The sequence below is a fragment of the Exophiala bonariae genome, assembly GCF_035927105.1.
Source record: "Exophiala bonariae strain CCFEE 5792 chromosome Unknown scaffold_1, whole genome shotgun sequence".
Lineage (NCBI taxonomy): Eukaryota > Fungi > Ascomycota > Eurotiomycetes > Chaetothyriales > Herpotrichiellaceae > Exophiala > Exophiala bonariae.
In genome coordinates this window covers 1,527,040-1,539,713 of record NW_027042476.1, presented here as the reverse complement: position 1 = coordinate 1,539,713, position 12,674 = coordinate 1,527,040, and the positions used below count along the sequence as shown (strand labels likewise).

The 12,674-nt window shown below is 50.6% G+C and overlaps 6 protein-coding genes across 6 annotated transcripts; 2 read left to right on the top strand and 4 right to left on the bottom strand.

Annotated features, from left to right (window-relative positions):
* Nucleotides 1-203: 203 nt before the first annotated feature.
* Nucleotides 204-1,026, bottom strand: LTR84_000549 (uncharacterized protein; the record flags this gene model as incomplete). Its single annotated transcript, XM_064844179.1, has 3 exons — nt 204-354; nt 424-932; nt 997-1,026. The coding sequence occupies 3 exons, from the start codon at nt 1,024-1,026 to the stop codon at nt 204-206; spliced, it is 690 nt and encodes a 229-aa protein (XP_064712039.1).
* A 777-nt stretch (nt 1,027-1,803) lies between these two features.
* On the top strand, nt 1,804-3,707 carry LTR84_000548 (uncharacterized protein; the record flags this gene model as incomplete). The annotated part of the gene is made up of 2 exons (XM_064844178.1): nt 1,804-1,845; nt 1,905-3,707. 2 exons carry the CDS (start codon nt 1,804-1,806, stop codon nt 3,705-3,707), a joined length of 1,845 nt encoding a protein of 614 aa, XP_064712038.1.
* A 777-nt stretch (nt 3,708-4,484) lies between these two features.
* LTR84_000547 (uncharacterized protein) lies at nt 4,485-5,366 on the bottom strand (the record flags this gene model as incomplete). The annotated part of the gene is made up of 1 exon (XM_064844177.1): nt 4,485-5,366. The coding sequence occupies one exon, from the start codon at nt 5,364-5,366 to the stop codon at nt 4,485-4,487; it is 882 nt and encodes a 293-aa protein (XP_064712037.1).
* A 551-nt stretch (nt 5,367-5,917) lies between these two features.
* RPS23 (40S ribosomal protein S23) lies at nt 5,918-6,452 on the top strand (the record flags this gene model as incomplete). Its single annotated transcript, XM_064844176.1, has 2 exons — nt 5,918-6,179; nt 6,274-6,452. The coding sequence occupies 2 exons, from the start codon at nt 5,918-5,920 to the stop codon at nt 6,450-6,452; spliced, it is 441 nt and encodes a 146-aa protein (XP_064712036.1).
* A 1,014-nt stretch (nt 6,453-7,466) lies between these two features.
* On the bottom strand, nt 7,467-9,047 carry LTR84_000545 (uncharacterized protein; the record flags this gene model as incomplete). Its single annotated transcript, XM_064844175.1, has 3 exons — nt 7,467-7,676; nt 7,742-8,498; nt 8,554-9,047. The coding sequence occupies 3 exons, from the start codon at nt 9,045-9,047 to the stop codon at nt 7,467-7,469; spliced, it is 1,461 nt and encodes a 486-aa protein (XP_064712035.1).
* A 1,185-nt stretch (nt 9,048-10,232) lies between these two features.
* LTR84_000544 (uncharacterized protein) lies at nt 10,233-12,044 on the bottom strand (the record flags this gene model as incomplete). The annotated part of the gene is made up of 7 exons (XM_064844174.1): nt 10,233-10,624; nt 10,681-10,941; nt 10,994-11,200; nt 11,250-11,334; nt 11,389-11,462; nt 11,513-11,831; nt 12,009-12,044. 7 exons carry the CDS (start codon nt 12,042-12,044, stop codon nt 10,233-10,235), a joined length of 1,374 nt encoding a protein of 457 aa, XP_064712034.1.
* Nucleotides 12,045-12,674: the final 630 nt, after the last annotated feature.

The following is a 12,674-nucleotide window of genomic DNA, read 5'->3' as shown; positions in this document are numbered from 1 at the left end:
ATGGTCAAAAGATTATCGGAAGTGGCCAACACTGATGTTTCTGGTTTCTTTCGCATATCAATAACATGAATTCTGTTTCTATGTTGACCCATCTCACCTCAACAACTAGTAGCAGCACCTATTGAGCATGAGGACATTTGGACCTCAAGCGAACCACCGAACTCCTTCTGGACCCTGTATACATTCTCCACCTAGACCTGTGATCAGTCGCGGAATTTCCTGTTCTGGTTCTCTCCAAAGAGTGTAGCTCTAATGCTAGGTAGAGCGTCCGTTTCAAGCATGCGCAACCTCTCTTCGAAAGTATTGTTGAGTTCGATCTTGCCGCCGCTACCGTAGAGGAAGACGCCTCCAGCCCTAAGAAAGCAATTAGCGATTAGTCAGTTGCCTTGGTGTGGAAACACCAAAATCACCCGCGAGACTCACGAATCTTGAGGTAACCAATTCTTCTCGTCAATTGTAACTTCAACTTCGCTCCCAAAATTCTTCTTGTACTCTTCAGCAGCCTTCTTGCTGGCTGATTGAGCCTTGTCCTTGTCGGCCTTCCTTACTCTGAGGCTGACTTTTCTCTCCGCAAGGATATACAACCCTTCGAGGATCAAACCCTTCAAGATCTCCTCATAGTTTCCACTCTTTGTAGCAGCATCGCTTAGCTTCTTCCGTGCATTTTCGAACAGCTTGTCTAGCAAAGCTTGACGGGCGGAGAGGACCTTTATGCGGGTCTTGTTGGCGGTGGTAGAGCGAGTAATCTGTTGTGACATGGAGGCCTGCTTGAATTTCTTCTCGTACTGACTGTCGATGGCGGCAATCTCCTCACGAACAAGCTTGGACTTTTCAATAGCGAACTCCTCGTCGGCTTTGAGTTGAATCTCTCGAGCTTTCTCGAGGGCTTCTTGACGAATGAAGGCAGTCATCTTCTTCAACTCGGAAGCGACCTGGAGGGGTTCGGTACATTAGCGTCCTTTCTGATTGTCGCAGGTGGTGGATGACGAAGCTTACCTGGTCGTCCGAGAGAGCTTGAGACGACATGATGGCTGTGGGTTATGGGGTTGTGCGAGTTTCAATGGATACAAGCTGAGGTTTGCTTGGTTGGGTACTTCGGGGCACTGGCACCTCGTACTGGTGAAGCAGGAGCAGGCACAGGTGTTAATGGCAGGGGCGTCCCGAAGGTATGGGGGATCTCCCAAGTACGGATGTGATTACTCTTTAGATAGCTGCCAAGGGATTCTCTGTTCGTTTTGAAGGAGCAACAACAACGGTCGGTTTTGAGAGAGAAATAAATACTCGTTCTCCAGACACCTGCAGTTTGGTAGCGATAGCAGCACTGGCAGCCCCAGGATTGATAGAGGCGGTGATTCGTTCTGCCGCAGCACGCCTGTGATTGGCGAGATCAGCCAAGGCGGGACTAAACCCCTTGCGGAACCGTCGTGTCGTCACTTTTATTCTAGAGGAAGTCACAAGATGCAAGCATATGCGTGCACTTGCACTTGCCTACACTGCATCGCCGTTACTACTGCCAACGCAAGGCTCTCTCTTCCGCCAGCCCTGAGCCTTGTCACCCTCGCCCTACGATCAACTTCACCACTGTCATCACTGACCACCATCTTTCCCTCCACGCCTCTCTTTCCCCTGCCTCACGTTACTTCGCCTTTCTAGTACTATGTATCGGAATATCTCATTCACTCCATGATCCAACTTCCAAAATGCCCCTCCGCTTGCTAGCGCTTCCACCATCAACTTCAATGCGCATGGACACTTGCGATTTACCAGCCCGTTCCTTAGCTCCACGGTCCGTTTGCCCGTACCATGGGCCAACTCGGTGACATATCGCCTGAAGGGAGCGTTGCTGTATGTCCCCCTTGTTATCGTCCCTTGTGGCAGGAGCATCTATACTAACAATTAGCTAGATCGGAATCATTGTCGGCCTCCTCTCCACTTCAATTCAATCCCTTGGCCTTACCCTCCAGCGCAAATCCCATCTCATCGAAGATGCAAAAGATCTGCCAGAAACACGGCGTCCTGCCTACAAAAGAAGGAAATGGCAGCTAGGGATGCTCATGTTTGTCGTCTCCAACCTAGTCGGTAGTACTATTCAGATCACGACCCTTCCCCTGCCCGTCTTGTCAACACTGCAAGCTTCGGGTTTGGTTTTCAACACCGCCTTCGCCACTTTGCTGTTGGGCGAACCCTTCACTCGTTTCTCGATTGTTGGAACCGTTCTGACGTGTTCCGGCGCCGCATTGATCGCTACGTTTGGCGCGATCGCTGAGCCCGCTCACAGCTTGGGTCAGCTTCTCGAATTGCTCAATCAGCGTGATTTTATCATTTGGATGGTCGGCACTTTGGTTGTGGTGGTTGGAACAATTTTGTTCGCCCATGTACTCAAAATCTGGTCATCTCACCAGTATATTGCCCAGAGTCTGCCAAAATCAGAACGACCCCGATCCGCATCCACTGTGACCCAAGGCACATCTCCACGAAGACCTTCTTTACCTCAGCTCACGATCCCACGATCATTTACGGCTCAACTTCCTCCGCCTCTGAAGTTGCGCCTTGGCCGACTCCGACTCATCCGTGGCTTGAGTTATGCATTAATTTCAGGCATTCTGTCCGCTCATTCACTCCTCGTTGCAAAATCTGCTGTCGAGCTTCTGGTCAGGACTATCGTTGACCATAACAACCAATTCAACCGCTTTCAATCATGGCTAATACTTGTTGCCTTGTTGTTCTTTGCCTTGACCCAGTTGTATTATCTACATCTGGGGCTACTTTTTTGCAGCACCAGTGTATTATACCCATTTGTATTTTGCATCTATAATATCATTGCGATATTAGATGGTTTGATATACTTTCAACAGGCCTCGAGGCTGACTCCTCTGCACGCTGGGTTCGTTGCTTTGGGGACTGTGATTCTACTCTGCGGTGTATTGTCCTTGTCTTGGAGGTTGGATGATACTACCCCAGCAGAAGCAGCTCACCAGGCATTGCCTCCACGAACTCCGTTGACACCTGGAATGGGTTTGGTCCAATCTCCTTCCGAAGAAAGAGAGCCGCTGTTGTTTCCAGGAGGACGGCGAAGGGGCTCAGCCTCACCATCGAGGCGATCTATCGATGAGCAAACTCCACTTCTTGTCGGACGGTCTCGACCACCAGGATTGACACTACGAACACCATCAGAGACAAATTCGGAGGGAATATGGGCTGAACTTGATGATGAGGAAAGTCAGCCAGACTACCTTGCCTCCCTGCCACGCACTCCGTCTCCATTCATGAGCCACAACTTCAAAAATCGTCGACGGGGTGACTCTGCCTCATCACAGGCTGTATCGATAGGGAGTCGACGTAGCTCGTCAGGCTCAAAACCGCGGAAGTTAGATGATGGAGTTGGTGACTCGGAAGAACACGTTGCGAATGGTGCAAAGCACAGACAGAGCAGTGCACCACAACCACGCATGAGTAGACCAGGGGATGAAGACTCCACACACGCGCGAAAACGAAGTACATCAGTGCGCTTCGCTAATGACGAAGTCCAGAGTCAAAACCAAAGGCCGAACTCCCGCGATGCAGGAGCGAGTCGTTACGACCAGACCAGTCGGGAGAAGAGTGGCAATAGAGGGTGGGTGTCCAAGTGGCTTTCACCGGGAAAAGACAGCCATGAGGAAGAAGCTCACACTGACCATAATTTGAAACCAGCACCTGAGAATGGCTGACTCAATCATCGTGATATAGAATATCTTTATACGTTGCGATGACACCCTAAATATACACATTTATCACGGACTTTGATTATTGCTGATTGACTTGAACGTCTGATCTTTCTCCGAGCGATCTCATTTTGAGACAGCTTGTAGCGTTACCAAACCACGTCTGAACATGGCAAGCCCCTCCAGTTTCTCTACCCGATGCAGTTCCAAATCAGAGGGATGGTAATAGCTATTTAGGCTCATGCATCGTCTTGGACCCCTTAACATCGTTGAGGATAGAGATCTCAAGAAGACCTCTCCTCCGACCCAGTGTCATCAAGGAACACCTCCTCCACCGCTTGTCCGCAACGGTTGGCTAACCCACAATAGCCCCACAAATAGTCCCAATCTTTGTCTTGGAGTAAGGATTGTAGGAAGAATTGCTTGTGCCATATAAGATCCCACGTAAGTAGTGCTCATGGCTGTATCAAGGACTGGCTTCTGCACGCGAACTTCGAAGCAGTATTTGTGGTCCATGGAACCTAGCGTACTCGGGCACAACCATGCTCTGCGACGGTTTCCAGTAGATACTAGATGTACTACCGTTGCAGAGCTCCGAATTCCGAAGCTGGACTTGTGATATAATTGTCGTCCGACAGCCCGGCAAACTGTGTGGTATTCCATGTGGAGAGCTTTTCTCCTTCGTGATTGCCGGAAGTGTGCTAAACAGCGTAATGCTATCTGCTCAATCGCACAAGACAATCGGACATTCGAACACTTTCCAATATCAGAATGGTAGATACCTCAGCTTTCTCGCTCCTTTTTGTCAATGACAGGACTGTCCATCAAGCCCGTATGGTCCGTCCCAGACCCACCCGTCTCACTGTCACTAACATCCTCATCGCCAGAAGATTCATCCCAGATCTCTCTCGACTCCCTCTCAACCCTGCGCATCGCACCAGCTACCTCGTCCAGCTTGTTCACCACATCCAGCACGCCACGATTGACCTGTTGAAAATAGCGGTCGTTGGCCTCGCGCCTCTTCCGTGCAAAGTGGATGTCTCGCTCCGTTTCCTCCTCCAGATTCTTATTGCTCGTGAACGCCGTGGTTTGCCCTTCTGCATGGGCGGCCTTGCCCTTTCCCGGGCTGGGTTTGGTGCCGAAGGAGCTTGAGGCCACGGTGGCGGCTTCTTCAGCGTCGGAGTCGTTGTCATGGTTGTTCAGCTCGTCTGCTTCGCTTTTCGCCCATGCATGCGCCAGGGACAATTGCGCCATTCGCAGATCCTCAAGGGCTTTGGCGTGCGAAGCACCCAGGACGTGTGAGGTATTCATCGCTGAAACCTCCACATCGGCGAGCGTCTTCTGCATCTCTGCCCATAGACTCTCGGCGCGGTGGTCGTCGGCTTCGGTCGCTGGCTGGCGCAGTGCGGGTCCCGAGAACGATGTCGCTTGTGGGACGCCTGATGGTCGCGGCATAATCCGATGTGATGGTGCATCTGTGTCTGATCCCGCACCTCGGTCACCCGGTAGGACGAGAGAGATATGTGAGGCATTCTTGGATGGAGGTCCCTGGAAGAGTGCCGGTGGAGGTAAGCGGTGCGCCGTCCTTGTCGTGTTGAGCTTGGGTCGTTGATCAAAGGGCGACGGTAACTCCAGTTGAGGTGTTTTCCTTGCGGATGAATTCATGTTTCCAGGCAGAGAGCGGGCTCTCGCCGCAATGAGATGGACTATCTCCTCAAGATCATGGGTGTCTGGGTTGACAGCCTTGAGATTGTTGATCGAGTGAGAGAGTGAACGAGACTCGTAGTCTACCAAGCCAGCACACGTGATAATTGATTGATTATCTAAGTAAGGTCACGTGAGACAGCTATGTGGTCCGGGCTGCCATCAAACAGCCACCAAAAGCATTTCCAACCGCAGTCTTGGCGCTCCCACAGACACTTGATTTTCTTAAGCCAGCGAACTTCGACCTTTGAATCGACAACGACCTCAGCGCCACTAATTCCCATTCTATCAATACCTGCTTGTCACAGTCGCCAGTACGTATCTCCCAAACACGCTCTCGATCTCAGATCCCATTTCCACAGATCCCACACAACCTATCGAACAACTCCCACACTCTCCATCCCATTCACAATCTGCGTCTTTTCCGGAAGAGCAGACGCACATCTCTATCGAATCCCACGCACAACAGAAGAGGGAAATCTCAAAGCTAACATCTTACCACCGCTCTAGAAATGACAAACAGAGGCAAGCCCCGTGGTCTGAACGCCGCACGAAAGCTCGTCGCCGCCCGCAAAGAGGGTCGATGGGCCGATCTCCACTACAAGAAGCGACTCCTCGGAACGGCCTACAAGTCATCGCCGTTCGGTGGCTCCTCGCACGCCAAGGGCATTGTGCTTGAAAAAGTCGGTGTCGAAGCCAAACAGCCCAACTCGGCCATTCGAAAGTGCGTCAGAGTCCAGCTGATCAAAAACGGAAAGAAGGTCACTGCTTTCGGTATGTTCTGTCCCCAGGGGAAACTTTTCTCGTGGTGAAAAAATTAGAGGAAGAATATAACTGCTAACCCGTACTCTTTTTTTTGGCCTCGCAGTGCCCAACGATGGTTGCCTCAACTTTGTGGATGAGAACGACGAGGTCCTGATCGCCGGTTTCGGTCGTAAGGGCAAAGCCAAGGGTGATATTCCCGGTGTGCGATTCAAGGTCGTCAAGGTTTCCGGTGTCGGTTTGAGCGCTCTGTGGAAGGAGAAGAAGGAAAAGCCCAGATCATAGACGATTTCACTCTCGCGAAACGACCATTCTTCAACGACGACGACTCTGGAGGGAACGACGGTATCACGATACTGCATGTGTCTCTCTCCTCGTGCACATGGAGTCAGGGTTTACCAAAAAAATAAGTCAGCAAAGCATTGGGAGTCGTGGAGGTGGTCAAGCATGGACGGTGATGGAGATGAATGAATGCATGAGCTGGGGTCCTTGTCCTCCATTCCTAGGATGAAATCGGGAATGGGGTCCAAGTTCACAGCCCCCGGCATTCATCGATCGAAGTATGACTTGGGACGGAAGAGAGTCTTTTCCCTTGTTTTAAAACATGGACTGTTCTCCCCCTTCTGCCATTGCCATTAGACAAGGTCGGTCGAGGCGCTTTACGAAAATCAAAACCGCCAGAACAATAGATGCCCTGTTTAGGCACGAATGACAAAACAAATATTTTCCATCAACAAGTTGTGCACTGAACTATGATAGCTGCTTATTGACAATATCGTTTTAATCTAGGGCTCGTAATCGCAGAAGCTGAATTCAGTCAGATTAGATTATCACACCAGTAATCGGAAGGAAGTATCATGATGTAAGTATGTATGCTTTTCTGTACTAATTCTATCATTTCTATCGAAAAAGATCTGAACATGGAAAGATAAAAATATCAAACTCCCAACGCTGAGTTGAAAGCTGTACCCCTTTTGTATCCCACAAGTGCCACTGCGTGTATGATATTAGACTGTTTGATTAGGGAGGCGGTCGGAGTGAATTAACTGATACACTAGAAAGAAAATGAACGAGTGCTAAGACCAACAATGTAGACGACGCCCCGTGTGCTCGCTTTCCAGCGCGGGAAGCACCCACAGCTCAGTCCGAGAGCTTTCTCGAGGAGCATGAGGTGTTGAGGGAGCTCAAATGATGAGACTGGGCAATGACCTTCCTCGATCGAGGTGTTTTGTAATGACTGGAGACAAGCTCAAAGATCCCGATGAAGTCTCAAAACTGCACAAAGTTGTGGTGGACAGGTTAATGCAGGACGTCCAAGGCTTCACGTTCGAATTGCTCGTCCTCAAGGTCGCTCTTGCTCTTTCCCTTGCGGCCACGGACCGGCGGTGTCTTGAGACCACTGAAGTAAGAGTCTCCGTCGGGGCTAAGTGGACTTCTAGCCTCGTCGGTCTCACTACCCTCGGGACTTGGGGCTTGACTATCATGTAGTGATCGTCGACGTCGCATCATCTAAGTTGGGAAATGAGCGTTAGAAAGCTTGCCCTTAACAGGTTTTGTGATAGAAATGAACTTACCCAAGATTTGACGCCACCAATCAGACCAAGACTATAACCAGCGGCGAAATCCTCACTTCGACTGATTCTACCAGGTGAGTCGCTTCGTTTCTCGGCACTACCAGGAACCTCCAAGTGTTTCAGATGGTCGAGGGCACTGACAGCGCTGGGACTTCTCAGGCCATCACCAAGTTGTCTGTTAAACGGGGATGGACTGTTTGGTCGAGAACTCTGCCAGAATTGCCGTAAATCCCGGCCAATTTCGCCTCCAGCGGTGCTCCAGTTGGTCTTGATGCTGTCTCTGAGCTCCGAGACATGGCGTTTTATATCAAGTTCGTTCTTCTTGAGCCAGCTGACATTCAGCTCTTGACGACTAGTTCCTCTCTTCAACTGTCGAGCAATGTACTTTTCGTAATCTCGGACAATTTTTGTAATGATGCCGGTTGTAGACACACCCTCGGTCCGCTGCGTCACGAGGAATTTACCTTCCTTCTTGATGGGTGCATAGATGTCATCACCTTCGTCGGCACCATATGGCTCGTCATCGTGTGCGACATAGTCAATTTGATGCTCGTGCAGAAACTCTGGTGTCACGATCCAAGGACAGTTGGGGATAACTTCGTCGACCCATTTACAATGACCGACGGTCTCGGCCCTTTCGCGGCCAGTCAGTACGGTCAGACCCTTTCTCTTATGTGTCTCTGAATCCCCGGTCACACCGACAATCAGATAGGTGTCAGGAAAGGCAGTCTTGGCTTGCTGAAGTTGGCGCATGTGTCTGTTGGTAAGAATGTCAGTATGTCACCACAGCAGAATGGAATGGTGCGACCAACCCGAGATGGAATAAGTCAAATACTCCATCGGCGTACACTCGAACTGGCCTTCCTTCAGGAGGAGGGTTTGTCTTGTAGCCACCTATTGGATCTCTCAAGCCAGCCTTCGGGACACTTATGAGGAGGTCTCCACCATCATCGGCTTGCTTCTGGCTTTTTCCACTCGACTCCTCGAGCTCATCGCTGTCCTCGGTTGCACTGGAGGACTCTCCAGAACCCTCGACATTCACGTCTGGAATAGCAGCTCCGTTGGTGTCGACAGGTTTGGCACCCGACCGTGTGCGTGCGCGCTTGCTAGGAGGCACGTTGAGGTCATTTGAGAGGGAGGGTGCATGCTTGCGAGTTCGAGTGTTGACCGAAGGAGAATCGGCAAGCTCTTCGCCAGAAGCATCTCTGGAGGAAGGTTGCTGCAGCTCCACTGCGGAAGACCTCAGTCGCTCAGAGGCAGAAGTGCGTTTCCGCTTTGCGGAGCCGGTAGATGAGGGAGAAGACATGATGATGTTTAGGACACAAGCTTCACCAGACCAGTCAGCAAGTTGAGTCTGTTTGCATTTGAACGTGTGGGCGACGCGACAAGAGAAGTTGTTTGAGTGAGGAAGGAGGTGATTCAGGATGAGATCAGATCACACCAGCAGTGCCAAGAAGGAGTAAATAATTTCCAACGTCACGGTGGAGAGATGGAATACTAGGAGAATAGTGGGCACGGGGAGGTTGAAATAATAATATTCAGATAGGCATGGGCTACAATAATAATACGGAGTACGGGGCACACGGAGAGGAGAGCTTGAGAGGGAGGGGATGAACCTAAGGGCATAACAAGATGGGCAAAGCAAATGGCACCACTGGAGCTGAAGCCCGACCAGACCATAAAGTTAAAGGGCGGTTTTTGGTGAGGAACCCCCTCCGACTGCCAGTAGCAGTGGTGCCCAAAGCAGGCCGGCCGACGAAAGCTTATGCCTGTGAGGTAATTGCCAGTTGGCAAATGTTGGAACATGTGCTCGTTCACGGCTGCTACGAGTACGCTTTTGTCCTCTTCTCCCTGTTTTTTTCGATGCGAGGAAACTGGAAGCTGCAAGTCAACGTCATGCTGGTCTGCACTTTGCCATGTTTCAGGCCATGGCGTGTGGAATACGGGTCGACTTCAAGGTCGAGATCACGGCCTTTTGAGACTCGACATCCTGCCAATAATCTGTTTCGCCCAGCCGTCACAGCCACAATCCCCGATTCAAAGCACAGCCACATCTAACGTCATTATCACCATCATCATCCGCCGTGTGGCACTGGCACATACGATGATACGAATAGCTTCTCGTATTGTGGCACGGGTTGCCGCAGATCGATGGCTCGAAAGTCCTGGACAATAAAGCTCTGTGATTCTGTATTGGAACATGACTTGGACACGCCTTGATACTCGCCAAAACGCGTCATGTATCGTTATCTACTACAAGGACCTTGTGCAAGTAGCCGTCTGTTCCTAGCTCGTAGCTCTTAACATGAAAATCAATAACCCATCCACCACCAGGCGGCAGCCCAGATGTGTTTGGGCTTTGATATGGTTCTGGTCTGTCATACATCGGAATTCCGTTAATCCGTCACTTCATCAACAAGCACGGGGTCAGGGGGGTATCTTGATTCGTGATGAAACTTGATCTGCCTGGATCTGCCTTTACATCCATCCCTCACGCAGCTTTCTTCTCCACTGTTTCATCAGCAACTGCTTTGATCTCGGTACCGGGCCCATGGGATGCATCTCGATGGCTAGATGCTTTGTTGTCATCACTGGCTGATTGCGGGCCTGGCGTTCCTTCTCGCTCGTTCCGGGTCGAGTCCAAGTCGGAAGTGTCGGGGGTCTCTTTCTTCACCTGGTTTGCTGTGTCCTTGTCTTCTTCGCTTTGGTCGAACATTTCTGCGTCGTCTGAATCGGTCAATACTTCGGTGCCGTCTCCGAGAAGGATAATCCGGCCATTTCGACCGCCGAATCCTCTAGATCGATGGTCTAGATCTAACTCATACTCATCATCAGGACTGTCATGATCAAATTGATGTCTCACTCCGGGGCCACGGAATTCAGCTATAGAACAGCGTTAGACCAAAGAATCCCGCCTTGGGAGTACTGGAAGGACTTACCATACTCTGGTGGTGCACATGGACCATCACCATCGGCCACACGTTTGGCAACAAGATCGTACCATTCCTCCTTGGTCTTTCCATTGAGAAGGGCAATGACAATCATGGTCATGTTGTCACAGCCTACACCGCCAGTCTCGCTGTTGGAAGCCAGACAGTTGTCCATCATGTTTTCACATATAAGATGCAGTTCCTGCTTTGCAGCAACGCCTCGGCGAACAAACTCAATAACGGCTTGCGATGACTGACAGTCCCAGATGCCTACACGTGCAAGGTAAGTAGCCGCCGAATCTCATGCTTTGATTGACCATACCATCACAAGCGATGACGAGGAACTCATCGTCACTCGACACTTCATGTGTTATCACATCAGGGAAAGCTGTGACGATTTGTTGTTCAGGTGAAAGATCAGCACTCTTCTTGAACTCAAAATCACCAATAGCACGTGACAAGGCCAGGTTTCCATTGACACGACCGAAATCGACGAAACCGCCAGCGGCACTAATACGAGCCTTCTCGCCTGTGCATATGTCAGAACGAGCTTTGGTGTGACGAACAGAATTGCCTACCTTCGTTTTGTGGCTTGTGGTCAAATGACAAAGGCTTTGCTCTGCCTTTCACACCGAGTACTGAGCGGGAATCACCAGCGTTCGCCTGGGATAGTCAGATGAAGTATGAGACTGACAAATACCAATGGTCGACACTTACAACCCATATTTTGTCTCTTGAGATCACACCGACCGAAGCAGTGCAGCCAGAGACTTCGTCCTCATACCGGGCATCTATATCGATTCTTAGTAATCTTCTTGTCCAGAGAACTGAAAATCCAGACCTGACAAGATTGCACGGTCTGTTGCCAGGAACCCGTCCTTGAGTGCTTGCTCAATTTCACCTTTGGCAAAGCCTTCTTGTTTGGCCACAATCTTGTGTATGTTTTCACCCGCGAACTGGGCCACTTTCTCACCACCATGCCCATCGTAGACTCCAAAGTACGAAAGACGTTTATCAGGGGGAGCAGGTTTCAGAGTTTGTCCATTCTGTTCGGGTTGTAGGTCGAGTATTGCAGCATGTGCATCTTCCATACTTATGCGCCATCCTTGCATGGCCGAAAGGCCATACAGGACACAGTCATCTGCGCCACTGTCGGATAACTTTGGAAACTTTGATTAGCCACGGTTGTCCACCGTAATCATGAGAGGATGTTTGTGAGGAGTGAAACGCAATTAACGAGGTAGATCCGGTGCCTTGATAGTGGGTCGCGCCGCCGAGTGCAGGTAGTGAAGAACAGGTGACAAGTAGTGGGGAGAAGGGGGAGACAAAAACCGCACCTTTTCAACGACGGGCTCCGACAAAGTCTGACCCATGGTGACTGTCTCGAATAGTCTGATGGAGATGAATTATTGCAATGGTCATGTACGGTCGCGCGTTGTCATAAGCTTCGAAAAAGAGGCGGGGATAGGGAGTGCAGATTTCAATGGGGGGAGAAAGGAGGGCGAGACAGCCCAGATCGACTGAAGTGAGGTCGCGACGGGTTCACTTCAGCACTGGTGGACGGTGAGATAGAATTGAGTGCAGGACAAGAATAATGAGAAAAGTCGAGTTGTCGCGTGCAGGGATTAAAGATGTAAGTTGGAAGAGGTGGGTGTCGTAGGCTTTGGATGGTTCTGGGTGCGATAAAATGACGACCTTGAAAATCGGTCCCGCCTCACTCCAGCCCGCAGCATCATTCACTTAAGTTGCAGGTAAGCTGGCTGCTACGCAACGGTGAGGTTTCGCTGCCAAGCCAACCACTCGCTAAGCCTTCAGGCATTCATATTTGACCCCGAGCCCCCAGAAGACTCGATCACCCACCTAACATCCGCTTATCTCACACCCGAAGGGCCCCCCACCACTTAACTAGACCTTCCCCGTGCCACCACAGAAATAGTGTCCAAGTAAATGAGCGATATTACGGCGACTACAATACTAAGAATCCCTTTGTGCGACTTGATCAA